We start from the raw sequence: 19,474 nt of genomic DNA, 5'->3' as shown, positions 1-19,474 counted from the left end.
ATCTGAGCAACGTATTCAGCGAAAGGGAAGCAGACAAACTGCCACCGCATAGACCCTTTGACTGTCAAATCAACCTACTCCCAGGGGCCCAACTCCCAGTAGGCAAGCTGTACGCCATGTCAGACAGGGAGATGCAGGAGCTGAGGGAGTTCATTGACAAAAACTTGAAGCGAGGTTTCATCAGAGAGTCCCGAGCGGTGGGGGGCAGCCCAGTGTTTTTTGTGGACAAAAAGAACACAGACAAACCGAGACTGGTGTGTGACTTTAGGGCCCTCAATGCAGTGTCGGAGCCCCTGGCTTTCCCTATGCCCCGAATTGACGACATTTTGACCAGAGTAAGGAAGGGAAAGATTTTTACAAAACTGGACCTGCGGGGGGCGTACAATCTGATACGCATAAGGAAGGGAGATGAATGGAAGACCACCATGTTTACCCCTTTGGGAGCCTTTGAATACCTCGTTATGCCCTTCGGTCTACAAGGGGGCTCCGCCTGTTTTCAAGCTTTTATAAACCACGTTCTGGGACCTTTGCTCTACAAGAACTGTGTGGCCTTTTTAGACGACGTGTTGGTGTATTCGGAAGATGAGGAACAGCATGTGAGGGACGTTCGAGAAGTGTTGGGCAGGCTGCAAGCCAACCAGCTGTGGGTGAAACTGGAGAAGTGCCAGTTTCATACCAAGGAGGTGGAATTCCTGGGGTACCGCTTGTCAGACAAGGGATTGGCCATGGATCCAGGCAAGGTTCAAGCGGTACTGGAATGGAAGACACCGAAGACCAAGAAGGACGTGCAAAGATTCTTGGGGTTTGGGAACTTTTATCGGAAGTTCATCAAGAACTTTGCCCACTTGACGGCGCCCATCACCGACTGCCTCAGCAGCAAGAAGAAATTTGTTTGGACGGTGGAGGCGGATCGAGCCTTTGAAGAACTGAAAAGGGCTTTCGCCTCGGAAGAACAACTTCTGCATGTGGATTTACAAAAACCCATGAGAGTGGAAACAGATGCATCCGACCGGGCTATAGGGGCGGTCCTTCTTCAACCGGGGAGGAGTGCGTCGGAGTGGAGACCGTGTGCATTCTTCTCGCGGAAACTGAATAAGTCCGAGAGGAATTACACGGTGTATGACAGGGAACTACTTGCCATTCACGAAGCATTCCGGAGGTGGAGACATTTATTAATTGGGGCACAACACAAGGTGCAAGTGTGCACCGACCACAAAAATTTAGAGTATTGGAGAACAGCTCGAGTGCTCAACCAACGACAAGTGAGATGGGCACAGGAATTCTCCAAATTTAACTTTGAGATTTGTTATGTGCCAGGCCCAGAAAACGTCAGGGCGGATGCGCTCTCACGCAAACCAGAATATTGGGAAGGGGAGGAGGTGATCGAAGAGAGACATGTCATCCCGGAGGACCGCTGGGTGTGTGGGGCGGCGCTGGTGGGGCAACGGGAACTGGTGGAGGAAACGGAAAATGATGAATATGCCCAGGATAAGCTCAGAGGTCTCAGGGGGGAGGGCGAGAGCCCCGGAGGTTTTGAGGAAAGAAATGGGGCATTGTATTACAAAGGGGCACTGTATATACCCGAAGGTGAATTGAGGGGGAGAGTACTCAAGCAGTTGCATGATAGCCCCACGGCGGGACATTTTGGGCAACACAAAACCATGTGGTTGGTTACCAGGGAATTTTGGTGGCCTAAGGTGAGGGAAGATGTAAGGGAGTATGTAAGAGGGTGTGACCAATGTCAGCGAGCCAAAGGGGAAAGGAGGGCGCCGGCAGGGTTATTAGAACCTTTACCCACACCAGAACGGCCTTGGGAAGCGATATCAATAGATTTTATGACGGATCTGCCAAGGTCCAAGGGGAAAACAGCCATCATGGTAGTAGTAGACCTGTTAACTAAGATGTGCCATTTTGTAGCATGCTCACATGCAGTCACAGCGGAAGAAACGGCGAAGTTGTTTGTGGAACATATCTTTAGGTTGCACGGGGCTCCCTCGAGGGTGATCTCAGATCGAGGCAAACAATTTACTTCCAGGTTCTGGAGGAAGCTCATGAGCTTGCTACACGTGGAAGTTAATTTTTCAACTGCCCGGCACCCTGAAACCAACGGGCAGGCGGAAAGGGCAAATGGCATTCTTCAACAATATCTTAGGTGTTATGTCAATGACAGAGAGAACGATTGGGTCGAAAAGTTGGCGTTGGCAGAATTTGCCTACAATAATGCGGAGAATGTGTCCACAGGGATGAGTCCCTTTTTGGCTAATTACGGGTGTCACCCCAGGGCATTTCCAGGGGAAGGAGGGGAGAGATGGAGCGTTCCAGCGGCTGAACATTTTGTAGAAGAGATGGAAGCCATCCATCAGCAGCTCCAGCTCAACTTAGAAAGGGCCAAGGCACAATATAAGAAGCAGGCAGACAAGAACAGAAGGGAAGGTGAAACCATAAGGGTGGGGGATCAAGTGTGGTTGTCAACCCAAGGGTTGCCGTTCAAAGGGGGTTGTAAGAAACTGAGGCCCAGAAGATTGGGACCCTTTGAGGTGATTCAGCAGGTCAACCCGGTAGCTTTCAAACTCCGATTACCCAACCACATGAAATTGCACCCAGTGTTCCACAGGTCGTTACTGTCACCATACAGGGGGGGACGTGAAGGGGAGCACGTCAGGGGACCAGCCTTGGAAGAGAGGGAACGCCGCAACCATGTAGCGGAAATCCTCGATTCCAGGTGGAAGGGTAATCAGGTGGAGTATTTGGTGGCGTGGGAAGGGGAACCGGAGTCAGAAAACACCTGGGTAAGTGCAGAGGAAGTCAATGACGAGGTTTTAACAGAAACGTTCCACCAAAGGTTCCCGAGGAAACCTCAGCCTATAGCAAGGTTTAGGAGGGAGTATTTCGGCACCACCGATGAGGAAGAGGAAATGGAAGGGTTCACGGAGTCGGAGTTGGAAGATGGAGTGGACTCTGATGACGAAGAGTACCTAGAGAGTAGGAACAGCAACAAGTGGAAGGAAGTGTTCGCGACGTCGGAAGATGAGGGAGGTTCTTTCAGGGGTTTTACCTCCTCACCGCCAGTAGGAGAGGAGACGGGAGGGGGTGAAGGGGGCCCTGGAGGGGAGGTGGATGTCAGGGAACTGACATCTAAAGCGCCGCAGGTGCAAAGGCTCCCTGAGGTTGAGAGAGCAGTAGCAGCGGAAGAGGGAACCAGTAGAGGGCGAGCAAGAACTCCAAGGGAAAGTGAGTCGGAGGGATGGCTCAGAGACGCTTCAAGCGAAACCAGTGGGGAGGTCTCAGGACCTCCTATAGGGACACCCACACCTCGACGGAAACTGTCACGCCGAGAGGCCAGACGACGTGTTTCCGTTAAGGAGCTTTTATGTTGGAAACGTTTCCGAAAGCAGCCACTTTCGGATTCTACTAGTGATTGACGCAGCCATGCTGGAGGGGCTCCGTCACAGGCAGAGGTTTGAAAACCTGATCAAACTCTGAGGGACTTGCATTTTACGCACAAGCAGCTCATCGTCCCATCACACTCAACAAGTCAGCACAATATGTATTGAAACTTTTTAGTTTAGTCAACAAATGCAACGAAATGTGGCCGAACTCGACGCTATGTAGTGGAGAGCATATGGATAAGGAAGGGGAGCAGGTGTTTATTTCCACTGATTCGTTGAAGTCTGTCTCTGCAGTTTGTACCCGTGCGAGACGTAAACAACCGGTGACTCATCCATAACCAATTCTATCCACTGCCATGCTGGTCAGTCACCCCCACGCCATTCTGTTGAGTTAGTTGTGCATTATTACTGAAGCTTACAAGTGCCATGCTGAATTTATTTCTGTTACATTTTTTAGTTCATTGATTCATTGTGATCGTCCTCTTCTCTACGATATTGAGTTTGGTAAGTAACGTAAACGTCATGATGCATGCTGTTTGTTTGTATTTGTACGTTAAGCCAAAGCTGCAAAATAGCAAAATTAAGTAAAAAAATTCATTCACCAGAAATTCCCATCACGAAAAAAAGGTTTTAAGTGCTTGTGCTCACAATGTTAAATAAATAAAGCAGAAAATAACACTTGCAACTGTATCTTATTTTTCCTTCCTTTAATAATTTCAATGTGTGGGGGTGGGGACAAGAAATTTTCCGCACCTGGTACCATCTGGCCTTGCCACACCACTCTTCTGGATTGCATCTGACCAAGCCACAGTGACCCATGTGCTGGTAACCTTGAGGCTTGATTACTGTAATCCACTCTATGTGAGTCTGCCCTTGAAGCTGGTTCAGACATTGCAGCTGCTGCAGAATGTTGCAACTAGGCTCCTGTGGCCTGCTGTGAACATATATCACCCATCTTGAAAGAATTGTGTTGATGGCCAAGCACCACTGTTTAAACATTGGTAACTATCTTAAAAATGCAGTTTTTGCTTCTTCTAGCCATTTAAATTTTGACACTGATAATGTTTTGAAATGTGTTCCCCCCCCCCTCATTTTTGTAGTGAGCTCACTGTAAATCTCATTGGAATAGCTTTGGAGCTGTTCCTGCTGTTCTGTTAAAGTGATTAGCTAACAACATTCTGGGCTATGCACATTCCTGCTGACATCACTATGGTGGCTGGCCTTTGATATGACTTAACTGCAAATCTGCAAAGAACATTCTCTGTGTATTAGAGAACGGCCACCATTATGACAAACACATGGCATTAGCAGTGTTACTTTTTTAAGCTAAGGTGGTACTGCAGCATGCAATGGAATGTGAGCACAATGGAATTTTAACGCAGAAGCAAAGAACGAAAGCATCCTATTTGTAATGTAAAATGCTAAATTAATTTCTTTATATGGGGAATATCATTACAGAGGTTCAACAGATTGTCTTTTGCTATGATTTTGATGAGCCCTCCTTGTCAACACTTTATGAGGTGTATGTTTCAAATTCCCTTCTTCTGTTTAGAAAGAGAGGAAAACATGCATTGATGCACATTTTGGAAGGTAAAATACAGCTCTCAAAAGGGCTATATGATTGCATTTTAAAAACTTTTTTTAATGATGTACAAATACTATGACAATTAATGGCATTTAATAATTTTTTTAAAAGATCAGATGGGAAGAAATAAAAGCAGAAGTGCGAACCAGCTTCAGCACAGCTGGGTTACTGGCTGTCGGATTTGTGTTCATCACCTATTATGAAAGGGAGCTCTCCTGTTCACTGGGCCTAATGGTGAAATGTTATGTTTAACTAGGTTTCTCTTGGAGTAGACCCATTGAAAGCAATGTCTCTAAGTAAAGGATGTCTGTTGATTCCGATGGGTCTATAGTGAGCAGGATTTCCACCGAATACCACCCAAAACTGCAGTTGGGCAGTTTTCAAGCTTTTCAATCATAAGGCAAAACAAAGCTGAATAAACTGCAGCCTTGCTTGTGAATGCAGTCACAAGAATGAAAATTGTATCATATATAGTGCATGTGAATGAACAAAAACTGCACCTAACCTCTTGACTGGGGTCTAGTATTTATGTGAAATGAAAGCCTAGCAATTATCCAGTCTGAATTCAGAGCTGTATGCACAAAAGTCACGTTTGCTTATAGCTTTGACTCTGTTCTCTTTCTCTCTACAGAGTTGGCTGACAGGGTGATGTTTCTGACCCCAGGACCTGGAGTTTTGTCTATATTCTTGATATTCTTCCAAGGTAATTGAATCAAAACTTCTAAAGTGATTTTGCCTTCTTTAGAGTTTTTTTAGGTAACGACAATAGTGTCCCAAACCAAACCAAGCGTATTGCACTGCCAGCCTAATACTTGTCAGCTCTCAGATTAATAGGCAAAACACAGGGTTGCAGTATAAAATATTGCTGCAGAGTGAAGTTGGGTTGATGCAAGTGCTTTTGCAGGAATCTCAGGGAAAGAAAAGGCTGTCCCAGCAAAGGCAGCTGTGGCCCATTTGTGTCAGTTTCTGACTGGGTTGTGATACTGCTTTTACCAATCATTGTATCCCATAATAAGCACCTGAGACCTGTTTGTTGCCATTAAACATGATGATTTAGCATGTAAACACAGGGAAAAAAGCGTCTGAATGTTGACTCCTATTCAGTCATTGTGAATATCCTCTAAAGCAGGGTAGCCAGTAAGGTGCCCATCAGATGTTATTAGACCAGGCATAGACATACTTGGCCCTCCAGAGACTACAGTTCCCATCATCCCTGACCACTGATCCTGTTAGCTAGGGGTGATGGGAGTTGTAGTCCCAAAACATCTGGAGGGTTGAGTTTGCCTGTGCCTGTAATAGACTATTGTATCATCCCTCATCATTGACCTCTGCCTGCTGGGTTCCCTTCGTTTTCTGACTTCTGGTGTGCTAATCTGCTGCAGACAATAGTGGACCTTGAAAGCCAGAGGTTTCATCACTTACCCCACGCTACGGCAGATGACATAGCTGTTGCTGCTCTGAAAAAAGTCCTGTGCTGTGCTTCCTGCTCCCATTTCCCCTCCATTACATTTCTGATTCCCATCTGCTACATGATGACTGTCTCCATCAGGGAATCTAGAAATGAATGAGAAGAACAGAATGGGCTTTAATGCTGTTTCTCGCTCAAAAAGCTCACACATATGTGACGGATCTCTTCTTACCAATGCTTATTCGTATATTAAAAATCGTTTCTGGATTATTGCTATTATTAAAAGCATTTTGCTTTTCATACTTGATGACGTTGTCACAGTGCCTGCAGCTGAGATAACACCGCCTGTCACATGTAGTCATGACGACTGTTAATAACAAAGTGCAGAGCGCCATTGACTCCCCCATGACCCCAAGCAACACTTCTCTGAATAAGGTTGGGTGGGCTTTGTTTTGTTTTGGGTTGTTGTTTTTCAGCGAGGCCATGAATTTCCCTTTCTCTGAGTAAGAGACCGTGCCATGGGTACTACTTTCACCTTTGCCACAGTCACCCCCAATATTATTTCTTAATAGGCATTTCTATCACCCTTCACTATGCAGTTCAGGGCAGCTTACATATAGCTCTGTTATTGTTGTTAAAGAATTTATTCATTTTCAACAACAATCTTCCAATTAATGATGAATTAAATCAAATCAATCCAAATTACAATAATAACAATACACCAATTCTATATTCCAATTCTAAAAAATTTCTTGGGACTTCCCATGTTCCAGGTGTCTGGAGATAATCACCCTCATTCATGTCTCTGTATTTTGGGTATTTTTCAAATTCAAAACTAATATTATCCATCCTTATTCTCAGTCTAATCAGCTGTTGTTTTTGTGACTTGCATCTTCTGTAGCAAATTTTTCATGTTGTTAACCCACAAGAGGCAGTTTTTAAAATCATTTTATTCTCTGTCCAATTATTTGGTATTCAGTCCTCTTATCTCTCCTTTATTCATCAAGTTCTCATTAAAGGCACTGGGCTTTGTTCCAAAAGTAAAGTTTATAAATGGCAAGTCAACAAATTCTCTCTGATGTCTTTTAATTAGCTGGTGTCCATATAGGTCTGTATATATTGCTGTATTGCGGGACGTGCTTCCCAGCTGTATATTATATGAAAATTATTTAAACCCCCTCCGATAACAAAAGCCCCCCCCCAAGATCCTCTGGGCCCTAGAAGAGCTAGCAGGGACCCAGCACTCTCCATCCTTCTGTCCACAATCATGTATAAAAATAATCCATACAGGTTGGTATATTTTAGAATGAAATACACCCCAAGTCCAAAGAAGCTCTCTTCCATAAATATTCTTTCTCTTTTTTTGTAACTGCACAATAATGATCACCATTTTCCCCCCGTCTTCAGCTCGATTGGGGCAGCTTACATACAGCTCAATACAAGGAACCCATGTCCTACTTTGGGGGTCATCCACACTTGTCCCACTTCCACAGGTGTGCTTTGACCTGATGTTAAAATCTATACACTGAAGAGGCCAGATGCACATTGGAAGGGAGGACGTTCCATAAGCTGAGACCCACTACAGAGAAGGCCATTCCATGCACAGGGCAATGGAGCTCTCTATGGGGAGAGGCATTCCTATCTATATTTGGGGCCCAAGCCATTCAGGGCTTTGTATGTCAGCATAAGCACCTTGAATTGCCCCTGAAGCACACAGGCAACCAGTGAAGGTCTTTAGGAACTGACATAATAGGTAGCCAGCTATGTGTTCATAAGTATTTAATAACCTAAGCAAGAGAAAGCAGAGATGAAATGGTACATTGTCCAACATCTAGAAGGCAAGGAGTGAATACACTGAAGTGTTAAAGTTACACGCTCCAGGTTATGCAGATCAAAAACCAACCAACGGCAAAACTGGCCACAGTTGGAAACTAAACCTCATGAGTAAAATTTCAGCTAATACTGGACACCTATAAGTCCATAGTCCTGATTTTGTCCATTATATTAGGGCAGGACAAACCTAATATTGTGTGTGGGAGAGGCCCATCATCTCATTCAGAGACCTGCCAGGTCCCTCTAAACCAGGGATCGCTTTCTCTTCCCTGCTCCCAGCTGCTTTGTTGTTGTTGTTTTAATATTCCTTTCCCTATTCACACCTGTGGAAGGGGAAATGTCTATTCCAGCTCCAGGCTGGCATAGCTTAGGGGCCTGATCCATGGGCATGTCAGGGGAGCAAGGGGGGTTGAATCCCAAGTCATTCTTGATTAGATGAAACACCCTGTTTCATCTCTTCGCACTGGCAGGACCTTTGGAGCAGGTATGCGCCTTGCTGGCAGACCTCCTCTCTGTCATCAGATAGGCAATTCTGCCTCACACCAGCTCTTCTTATCCAATCTTTCATAGGGATCGCTCTGTAAATCATTAGCTAGTTAATTAGCTGTACAGCAGCATTCTCTGCATATGTTACTTATAATTAAGTGCTACAAATTCCATTAGGAGTTAGTTCCAAGTGAATGGAACATATGAATGGAACTTTAGATACTTTTATGAATATTCTGTGGAAAAAAAACATTTTGCCGACCCTTTTTAAGAATGTAATGTTTATTTATCAATTATATCATCAGCGTTTGAGGTTTTATATACATGGTAATAAATATATCTAGTAAAGGAGAGGGTTTTTTTTAAAAAATAGCATTTCCTGCCATCAATGCTTTAGTGCTGAAATGTAGAATTTTGAATGGTGCCTATTTAAATTATAGCATCTCTTTGCTTACCTGCAGAAATTTTGTTTGGTAAGCAAAGCATTTCGTGTAGCCTCTCCAACCCTCTGCAGCCTGAGAAGAGTCTAGTTTGGGTGGGTGACGTTATCTGGAAATATGCAAACGCACTTCTAATCTTCCTTGGCCATGCGTTTCTGAGTGAAGCTGCAAGCACTCAAGTTCCAAGGCTACGGTATTTCTTTAGACTCCCCCAGCTCTTGTGTGTTGCTGAGATAGTGCTCACATGCTTTCATTGCCTGGGGCTCCTGACTCTAGAAATGTTGAACATTTTTGTCATTGTTTGGCAATTAAAAAAAAATAAAAATAGGGAGGGATAAATGCACTGTCACACTGTTCAGATGTCAAATGTAGAAGGCATATTAGCCTAATGGCGAATTTGATCCAAACATTCTTGCTTTATATCTACCCTTTAAACAAATTGTTTTGCAGATTTGTAAAGCTACCCAAATATTTACTTTTAGAAAATGTCAAAGGCTTTGAAACATCTTCTGCCAGGCATGGTGGAATTACACTTCTTTTCTAATTTGCTGGCAAGCTGGAGGGGTGGGAGGGAATTGATCGAAAAATAACAAAAAGGTATTTTCAGGCTGAAAAATGCTGTTTCCTGGGGACAGAATTGACATAGAAAATAACAGAAGATCTGCACTGGAAAGATGCTTGGTGGTCTTCCAGTCCAAGAGCGACTACCCTGTTGTCTCCCAGATGTTGTTTGACTCTCATCAGCACCAGCCAGCATGACCAAAGGCCAGGTTTGATGAAAGCTGTTAACCACCCTGATGTAGTCCTTCCTAAATCCAACAGTCATGCAATTATATTTGACTTTCAACCATAGATGCGACTCCCAAGATGACAGGATATAAGGATAAGGTACATAACTCAAATTCCAGACTCAAAAGCTTTTCATGGTGGATTTTAGTGGTCAGTGGAGGCTGGTGAAGCAGCCTCTATAATTCTAGATTCACAATTGCCACCAGAAAATTTTAGGACATTTTATGCTATTGATTTTGTATATATATATTCTGAAACTTGTGTTTATAGGGAAGGACATATTGGCTTTCATATAAAATTCAGCATTAAATCCTGACCCAGTAATGTGAAGAAGATGCTGCAGAGATGTTATCCTTTCACTTTCTCTTAAGCAGATAAGAATGACCCTGCTGGATCAGACCAAAAGCCTATCTCCTTCAGCATCCTGCTCTCACCCAGCATTTTTCCCACAGGCCATAAAGGTTAGGGATGTAATCGGGACAGAAAGGAAAAACAGAAGGCTGAACTAAATCTCTTGATGAGAATTGCTGACTCCAAGTGACTCAGCAAGCATAACAGTTTATCAGCAGGATATGTATTATACATATAGCACAACCTGGGCATTTAACGTGCCATAGTGCAATTCGTGTTTCGATTTTTAAAAAATGTATTGCCAGAGGTGAATTCATACGAACACTGGAAAACTATGGATTTACATATCAAGAATTTTCTTGTCTCCAATTTGCATGAGTAATGTCATAATCAAAAGACCTCTTTGCAAAGCCTGCTGACAATTAATTTTAAAAAGATTGGAAGGACTTTATTGAATATATACAGAATCAATGTTAAGGTTAATACATTAGCAGGATTTTAGAAATACTTGTAATGACATTATGAATGGACAGTAAGTAATTTCAACGATTTTTCAATTTAAAATGGACATGCGGTATGATGATAAACCATGGAACCAGGGAAGGAGCTAGGGGGAAGCCAACTTTTTTCTTTTTTCTTGTTCGATTATGAAGATGTACTGTTATTGGGTTTATTTTATTTTTTATTTTTGGAAAATTACTAAAATATTTTTTAAAGTCCTCTTTACAAATAAATAAATCAAATCACATAATATATCCTTTGGAGTAGCCCTGCAATGACAGCCAAAGAACTAGTGTGTTTCTCTTAAGCCCAGAATAGAGAAAATTTCTTTAATTGCTTGCACATTTTTGTTGGTGTTGCTTGGTACTGACAAGATTTCCTGAGCTCAGAGCCAGTGGATTCAGAGGTGTCCAAAGGCCCTACAGACTTGGCAGAACACAGCTCCCCAGAGCCTACGAAAGAGCCAGACTCTGGTTATGACAATGATGGCAGACAACACCCACAGAAGGAGGACGTTCTTTTCAAGCTCGAAACAGTGGGAGAACTGGAAAGCGGACAATGACTTCTCTTTGCAAATGCTGAAAGAGGACCTCCAAGATTATGTGAGTCAGTACTTCCTGCCAGGAAAGTTATTACTGCGTTACGCTGTTCTTCTAGACATTGTTCCACCCTCTTGCAGAAGATCTACGTGCTTCATGAAAGGGTAAGCCTCTCCGAAAAGAAGTGTTGGTGAATATTATTCTCATATTAGAATACAATATTTTCTTTGTATTTTTTCTTTTTCTTTTTAAAAAAGCTAGCCAACAAACCAGACTATTCTGGAACATATTTTTCCTAACTGCATTCTTCCTGATCTAATAAAAAAGAATTAACTAGCCTGTGGGAACACCCAGCCCAAAACAGTGCTCACAAAGGACAATGCTGAATGGCTTTCAAAGAAATGTGGCTATCCCTCATAAGAGCGAAGCCATGCTATGAGTTCCTGGCGAAATCATTTATTCATGCACTTCATATGGTTTCTTCAAGACAACGATGCATTCTGCAGAGTGATGTATCTAGTCCTCATTAAACTGCCACTGCTTCTCAGCTTGCTCATGAATGTCGACTATGTCCAACTATCTCTAGTTGAATATCGGAAGGATTCCAAATGCCAGCTTCCTCAGTGATGGCAGCTGCAATCTGAGAGGCAAAACAGGAAGTGCCTCATGGAGAAAAATATAAATCACAATTGCATTGTTGAATCACATCAATTGCTGCACAGTCCAGTATCCTGTTTCCAATAGTGGCATTTCAGGTGTGGCATGTTATGTCCCCCTGGAAACACACATGTTTATTCCATATATATAACATCTAAGCATAGGATAATTTCTAAACTGGTTTTGTACAGTGGCTCTCCACCCTTCTGCCGTTGATCTTGCAACAGTGATGGGGAGAGCTGATCTCCATCTGTCAGTCATCTGGCATCACCATGCCACCAGGCGAAGCATTTTCCTTTGCCCAAATCAAACAGGACTGGCAAGGAAAGCGAGGTTGGCAATCGCTGCCAACCAGTAGTAGCAGCTGCAGACCCTGGTTTCTTTGTGCCATTGGAATTGAAAGATGAGGATTTCCAATCAGCTGATCAATACTTGCAGCAAGCACCACTTTGCTCTGGGATAGGCTGCACTACAGTGTTCCCAGGAGTTGCAACCTTGTCCCCTCTCCCCATATCTGTTTGTTTTATTTGCAAAGTCAATTGCTGTCTAGGACAATAATTTAAACTCTTGTGGAATTCCATGTGTCATGCATTGTGGTCTTTGCTGGAGTTCCTAGCTGACCACAGCCTTCAATACATACACTAAGCATTTTGCACTCCAAGTAGCATTGATGAAACAGTTTGCTAGCTACTCACTGTACAGATTCCACCTCTCCTCAAGCCAGTGCAAACATTTACCTTCCTCTCCCCAGCATGCACCTTTTTAAATGTTTTCTATTGTTATATGCTTTTGCTATATGGGCAAGAGATCTAAAGTGCGCTTTCTAAAACTGCGTCTTTCCTCAGCCAGTTCTTCCAGAATGGTTATCAAGGAAATCAAGCCCATTTCTTAGATCCTTGTTCTATAATTAACATTAAATGACAGCCTTCAAGAGACTTTTGTTTACACAAAAAACCTCATTGAATCTAGAAAAAGCATAGCATCATTAAAAAAAATTGCTGGACTCTCATTGTTAAGTGTAGGCATTTGTGTATGTGTGTGTGTGTGTCTTTTGAAATAAACATGCTCAACATTAAGTTGAAAGTACTGATTAAAAACAACATCTGGTTGAGTTCATTGCTCTGGGTCTTTTTTGAAATAAAACCATATGTCTTTTACTAATGGTTCTGTCTGAATATCAGTGAGCCCAAACTTCTGAAGTGGCCCTGCTTTCTGTACATACAATAGGAAATGCATTTAGTACATCCGATGAAGAATCTGTGGACATTTAGCCACCGATTTCAGCAGGGCATGGCTGCCATTCAGAAGAAGCATGAATCACACAAGCGCAGAAGAGTCGAGTGCGCACTGTATTTTTCATTTTAGCAATTGCCCATAAAACTGTTTTTTAGAAAACTGAAAGGGAGGAAATGAAGCAAAAACTACAGGAAATTCCTGCCTCTGAGTACAAGCTGGGCAACTGGGAATATATCCCCTCTTTGGATTGATTGCATTGTATGGTCTTCTATTTTTAAAATTCATACTGGCTAATTTTCCAATCCCCCAGATCATCTGCATTCAATAATAATGTTTTGTGCAGATTCTTTCATTAGGCTGTTGTGAGCACTGCCCTTTTAACCCCTGCACACAATCAATACTGGAAATCTCACAGGAATCTTAATACCTTGCCCTAAATTGATTTTTAAAATGGTATGGTCCCTATATAGAAGGAACTGGCTCAGTGTTACAGACAGCAGAGAATATTCAGGTAAAGTAGCCTCATTTATATGTTCCTAGATTATTTTAAAGTGTATTTAGGTGTGCTTTCACTGCATTAGTTAGTCTGGGGATATAAGCAGCAAAACACTTGACAGAAATAAACCTGGAATCCCAGATTTCATCAAATACAAATGTGGATTTGTGCAATCAATTCCAGGTATATTGTGTGCAAGAGTGTGAACATCTCACTTGCAGGGAAGCATGCAAGAACCCTTAATTTTCTGCAGTTGTAAAATAGAGGTTACATTATGATAGAATGTAAGAATAACACATGGCCTTTCCCCCCGGAATAGACTACTTAAACACAAAAAAGCATGTTCCACCCTCAATCTGATTATCTTAATATTATCCATTAAAGTTCTCATTAAACTGCTCCCAGGGAGAGCATTGGTCCTAGTCATTCTTGGGCAGTTATTGTGGCCTATGTGCCCTGATACTACAGCTCACCAGCACAGCTGCATTGATGCAGAGCTGGGAAGCCCTTTTTTGCTTCTCATGGGCCAACTCTGACAGGTGAGAAAGACAACCCACCTGAGAGTCACATGACATCATTATGATGTCACAGGGTTGGCAGGCAGGTGTGCTTTCCACTTATTCAAATCTTTACACAAGGATTGCAGAAACGACGGAGGGTGGGAGAGGAAGAAAGGGTAGTTTTGAAAGCAAAAGCAATGGAGGAGACTTCTGGAGCTCTGCCTTTTCTTGCAAAATGCTCCAAAACACACCCTAGATATCCAGAACACACCTTTCTTCCTTTCCGGACTAGGATGAAGGGAGAAATGAGTGTTTGCAAAACAACCCCTTCTCTCTTCCTGCCTCCAAGCCAAAAAACAACAACCCAGAGATCTGTTACTTTCAATATGCTCCCCCACAGCCAAGTTTGAAAAGGAAGAAATATATTGGATATCTAGACTATGTTTTGGATCTGTGATGGGGCAGGGGGAGGAGAAAGGAGCCTTTTGCCAGCAAATGCAATAGAGAAGACTTCTTCTGAATACTCTGCCTTCACTTGCAGAACATTTTCTTCCTTTCTCCTGATGCTCAGGGATGTTTTTTGACTTGCCTTGACTGCCTTCTTTGGCTCTGTTCTCCAAGCACATTCCCTGTCCACATCTTAACATAGGGCGGCGTAGGAGGGGAGGTAGAAGGTCATGTGCTGCACAGACAACAGGTGGTATTCAGTGCAAGTCCTACTCAGAGTAAGCCCATTGAAAGTATTGAACCTAAGTTAATCATACCCATTAACTTCAGTGGGTCTACTCTGTGTAGGATTAGCCTTGAAAAGCATCCAAATAGCTTTCCCCTAATATTCCTGGACCCTCGTGGTTGCTTGAATGAAAACCTTGGCCTTTTGTGGCACTGCTGCTTGGTCAACCTCTTCCTATCCATTTCACAACCCAGAATCCAATGGGCAGTAGAGTTTCAGCTCAGCTCCCCTAAAGGCTCCTTCAAGGAGTGTTGTTGTGGCAAATGTGGCATGAAATTAATTGCTAAAGAAGTAGTGTACAAATGTAAGAATTATGTAAAGTGATCGTCTACCCAGAGCAGTTAACTTGTATGTTTTTTCACAGCTTGATGAGAGTTGTAGTCCAAAACATCTGGGGGGGGGCACCCGTTGGGGAGGGCTGTTATATACTAACAGTGAGCTCATTCTCTGAGTGCGGAACCTTATGTGGCCAATTGGAACAATAACTGTAGCTATAGATGACTGGCCACTCCGCAGTACTTTTTAAAATCCATGAAGTGGTCCATAATCACAATTCATAGTCTCGTTGGCTATTAAGGATGGATTTATTGGGCCTCCTTTCTTCTGGATACAGGAAAAGCAGTTCTGATGTGGAGTCATAAACTCTTCTAATTGTTTTATCATCATTAGTATAATAGGTCTCCAAAGATTGCTGAAACAACATCATTATTGACCAGGATGTTCTTGCACCTGCGACTAGCTTTCAGAAGGATGACATCAGATTAGTCAGAAGATTTTTCTGCTCCTCAGCATAAGACAAGAGAGTAGGGAAGTGAGGTGCAGGAATGATTGGTTGACAAGCAGGCTCGAGAGAGGATTACTTCACTTTTCCACTTGCAAACAAGGGATGCTTCAGAGCGTAGCATTTAGGACTTGAGCCACTTGAGTCTAGTTTCTCTGCAGGTCACTGGGCATGGATAAAAAGCGGAGAAAAATTACTCCAAACTAGGCAAACATATTCTTTGCCAAGCAGCCGTGAGAAGGCAAAGCAAGACAAGTTGTTCCCTAAATGGGAACACTCTGAAGAGAGCCACTTTTCAGTGTTGCAAATTTTACTGCAGGACAGTTGGTAAAATCAATATCAAGAAGCGTTGTGGGCCTAATTGTAGTACATGCTGGATTTCTATTTTTTATGGATCATGTCCTGTAGAGGTCATGTGCATTGGGTATTAGACATCAGGAATTCCAAAACAGAGAGATGTTGGCCACAGAAGTTAAAGGTCCAGTGAAGGGACTGGATACAGTGCATGTTATACATGTCAAATCAGAAGAAAGTCCAATTGATGTACTTCTGAGTAGAGGACTGCACTGCGGGACATATGTAGTCAAATAACCAATTTTAATGCACTTAATAGCATCTTAAAAAGCAGAGGCATCACCTTGCCAACAAAGGTCGGTATAGTTAAAGCTATGGTTTTCCCAGTAGTGATGTATGGAAGTGAGAGCTGGACCGTAAAGAAGGTTGATCGCCGAAGAATTGATGCTTTTGAATTATGGTGCTGGAGGAGACTCTTGAGAGTCCCGTGGACTGCAAGAAGATCAAACCTCTCCATTCTGAAGGAAATCAGCCCTGAGTGCTCACTGGAAGGACAGATCGTGAAGCTGAGGTTCCAATACTTTGGCCACCTCATGAGAAGAGAAGACTCCCTGGAAAAGACCCTGATGTTGGGAAAGATTGAGGGCACAAGGAGAAGGGGGCGACAGAGGACAAGATGGTTGGACGGCGTTCTTGAAGCTACCAGCATGAATTTGACCAAACTGTGGGAGGCAGTGGAAGACAGGAGTGCCTGGCATGCACTGGTCCATGGGGTCACGAAGAGTCGGACACGACTAAATGACTAAACAACAACAATAGCTGCTGGAGATGATTGTGGCTGATTACAGGGCCATAAATCGAGAGTTTATATAAAAATTCAAAGATAAGCTTTTATAGTATATAATTGATGCCATATCTAAATGAACTTTATGGGTAAATGCAAATGTTTAACATCCCTGACAAAATGTTTGTTGGAAGAATAACCGTCTCTTAGTTTACATGACTGTCGTAAGACAGTTGTGGAAATACAGAGTGTTACTCAAAATTAATACTATGTTTTAATTTGCAGGCACTATAACCTACATTTGTTAGTGACAAATAAATTTCTACATTCTGTTAAGGAACAGTTCACATTTTTATGTCAAGCCATCTGCATGTTTCTGCACCTAAGCAGAATGTTGAGGTGTCAATGCTTTAAATAAACAAACTATTTTGTAAGAAAAGTCATAACCAGCTGCCATTACTTAGTACCACTATAAAAAGATTTTTAAAAAACCACAGAGTTCTAGTGTTGTGAGAGAAGGTGAAAAGTGTTTCACTTTCTTCATACCAGGCATAATTTTATGTGCTTTTGTCCTGTCACCTTTTATTCCTATAATTCATCTTAGTTTGTTCCTAATTTAGAACTGAGCCTTCATCTAACAGATTTGGCTAAAGGCTTGAATTGCAGTGTGTCTCCATGTATCATTTTAAAAAACTGAAGTATTTGGCAATTAATTACGGTCAGATATACTTTCCTTTTCTGCTTTCCACAGTTTCACTATACTTATCCTAATGTAATATTTTTTTCCACCCTGCAGGAGACTCTCAATATCAAATTCAGCTCAATTTCCTGTGTAAGTTTGTTTAAAATCAAAACCCATTAGTTGTTCAATATATCTTGCTGCCCCGATATATGAAACCTCTTAAGTGCTCTTGTGGTTTCTGGGTTTATAAGTCCTGAATCAATAAAGATAGCCTCTTCTGTCTCTGGCAAGGTGTAGCATACCCTCCTGGGCGCATTCGTCAACAAACAGTGATTTAGTCACAGAATTCAGAGTCTAATATGCATAGAAATGGCAACCAGGACAGATAATAAGGGCGTGCAGATACACAGATAAAGGATTGGTGGCACCAATTGGTGACCTTTGTTTCACCCTTAAAAGCTGTGGGTTTGGCAGACATACCCACTTCTGTGAATGAACAGTGTTTACTAGTTAATAACTTTGTAGAAAAAGAACAACAGGAAATATCTAAAAGAGATGGAAATGTTCTCAGACAGGATCAAATGCACCATCACAGCATCTTGAAATTATGGGTAGTTGCTATTAATTATCATTGCAAGTGGGATCATTGTGAGTTTAAAGGGGGGAGGGCTCAGTGTAGGAGAGGCTGAGCCAACACGAACAAACTGAGTGGGAAGAGTCATCTACTGTGGTGTGGATATCTCCATGCCCAAATCAAAGTGCTGGTTTTGACCCATAAAGTCTTAAATGGCTCAGGACCGTAATAACCTCAAGAATCACCTATCCCCATATGAACCTGCCTGCTCCTGAGATCATCTTCTGAGTCCCTTCTTCATGTGCCTCCTCCACGAGAGGTCCGGAGGGTGGCGACATGAGAATGGGCCTTTTCTGCAGTGGCTCCCCATTTGTGGAATGCCCTCCTCAGGGAGGTATACACCTTTAGGCGCCAGGCAAAAATGTTCCTCTCAGGCCTTTGACTGATTGATGCCCTTTTAAAATGTGTTGTGGAAGGTGGGGATCATTGGGTAGCCTTTGTTTTTTTTACAGTGGTACCTCAGGTTACATACACTTCAGGTTACAGACGCTTCAGGTTACAGACTCCGCTAATCCAGAAATAGTGCTTCAGGTTAAGAACTATGCTTCAGGATGAGAACAGAAATTGTGCTCCGGCAGCGCGGCAGCAGCAGGAGGCCCCATTAGCAAAAGTGAACAGTTTCAGGTTAAGAACGGACCTCCAGAACGAATTAAGTACTTAACCCGAGGAACCGAACCACTGTATTTATTATGTATTTTCTGTTTTTTATATTGCTATTTTATATTGTGAACATGGCTGAATCTCCAGCCGTGTTTCCATTATTGCTGGGACTATGGAAAGGGTTCAAGGCAGGTAAAACCAAAAAACAGTTACATGGCACCATCAGGATGCACACACCAAGATTACCAGTCCAGGGAGAAGTCTTGGGAGACAGAGAAGTGTTGCCTGGTAAGAAGTACCTGCTGACATGTCCCAGGAACTGCTCTTTCAAACCTACTCACCAGGCATATTGTCACTCCTGGCAAATGAAATCTCCCTTTTCTCTCTTAACTAAGTTATGGATGGGTCAGAAGGGGGAAAGAGCTGAATAAGCATCTCTGTGAATATGCAAAGAGTCCTGCCAGGGCAAAGTACACCTGACACTGGGTTAATCCTTGAAGATAGTGCAGATTTCACTTTAACCTACTGCACAGTCCAGGAAGACTTGCAGGGAGGAATGTTAAGTCCAGGCTCTCTTCGGTGGGCTTTGGTGACATTCCTGATTATTTCTAGATTCAACTATGGATCTGAATCTACTGAGAAAAAGAGAGCAAAAAGGGGCATCAATCAGGATCAGTAAGTATCATTCTTGGGGTGTTAATCTGCAACCTGGCTTGCTCAGATAGAACATAGATCAATCAGCTTCATTATATCTTT

The 19,474-nt window shown here is 42.8% G+C and overlaps 1 protein-coding gene across 1 annotated transcript in view; it reads left to right on the top strand.

Annotated features, from left to right (window-relative positions):
* Positions 1-19,163: 19,163 nt before the first annotated feature.
* The window catches only part of CUBN (cubilin), a gene marked incomplete at its 5' end in the record, with an annotated part of 131,004 nt that continues 130,693 nt past the window's right edge, over positions 19,164-19,474 (top strand). The window contains one exon of the mRNA XM_081930943.1: positions 19,164-19,393. Within this exon, the coding sequence (XP_081787069.1) occupies positions 19,164-19,393 (230 nt within the window). The remainder of the gene's footprint in view (positions 19,394-19,474) is intronic.

The sequence above is a fragment of the Podarcis melisellensis genome (assembly GCF_964234715.1).
Source record: "Podarcis melisellensis genome assembly, chromosome: 12".
In the NCBI taxonomy this organism is placed as follows: Eukaryota; Metazoa; Chordata; class Lepidosauria; order Squamata; family Lacertidae; genus Podarcis; species Podarcis melisellensis.
The sequence above is the reverse complement of the archived record's forward strand: the minus strand, read 5'-3'. Positions and strand labels throughout refer to the sequence as shown.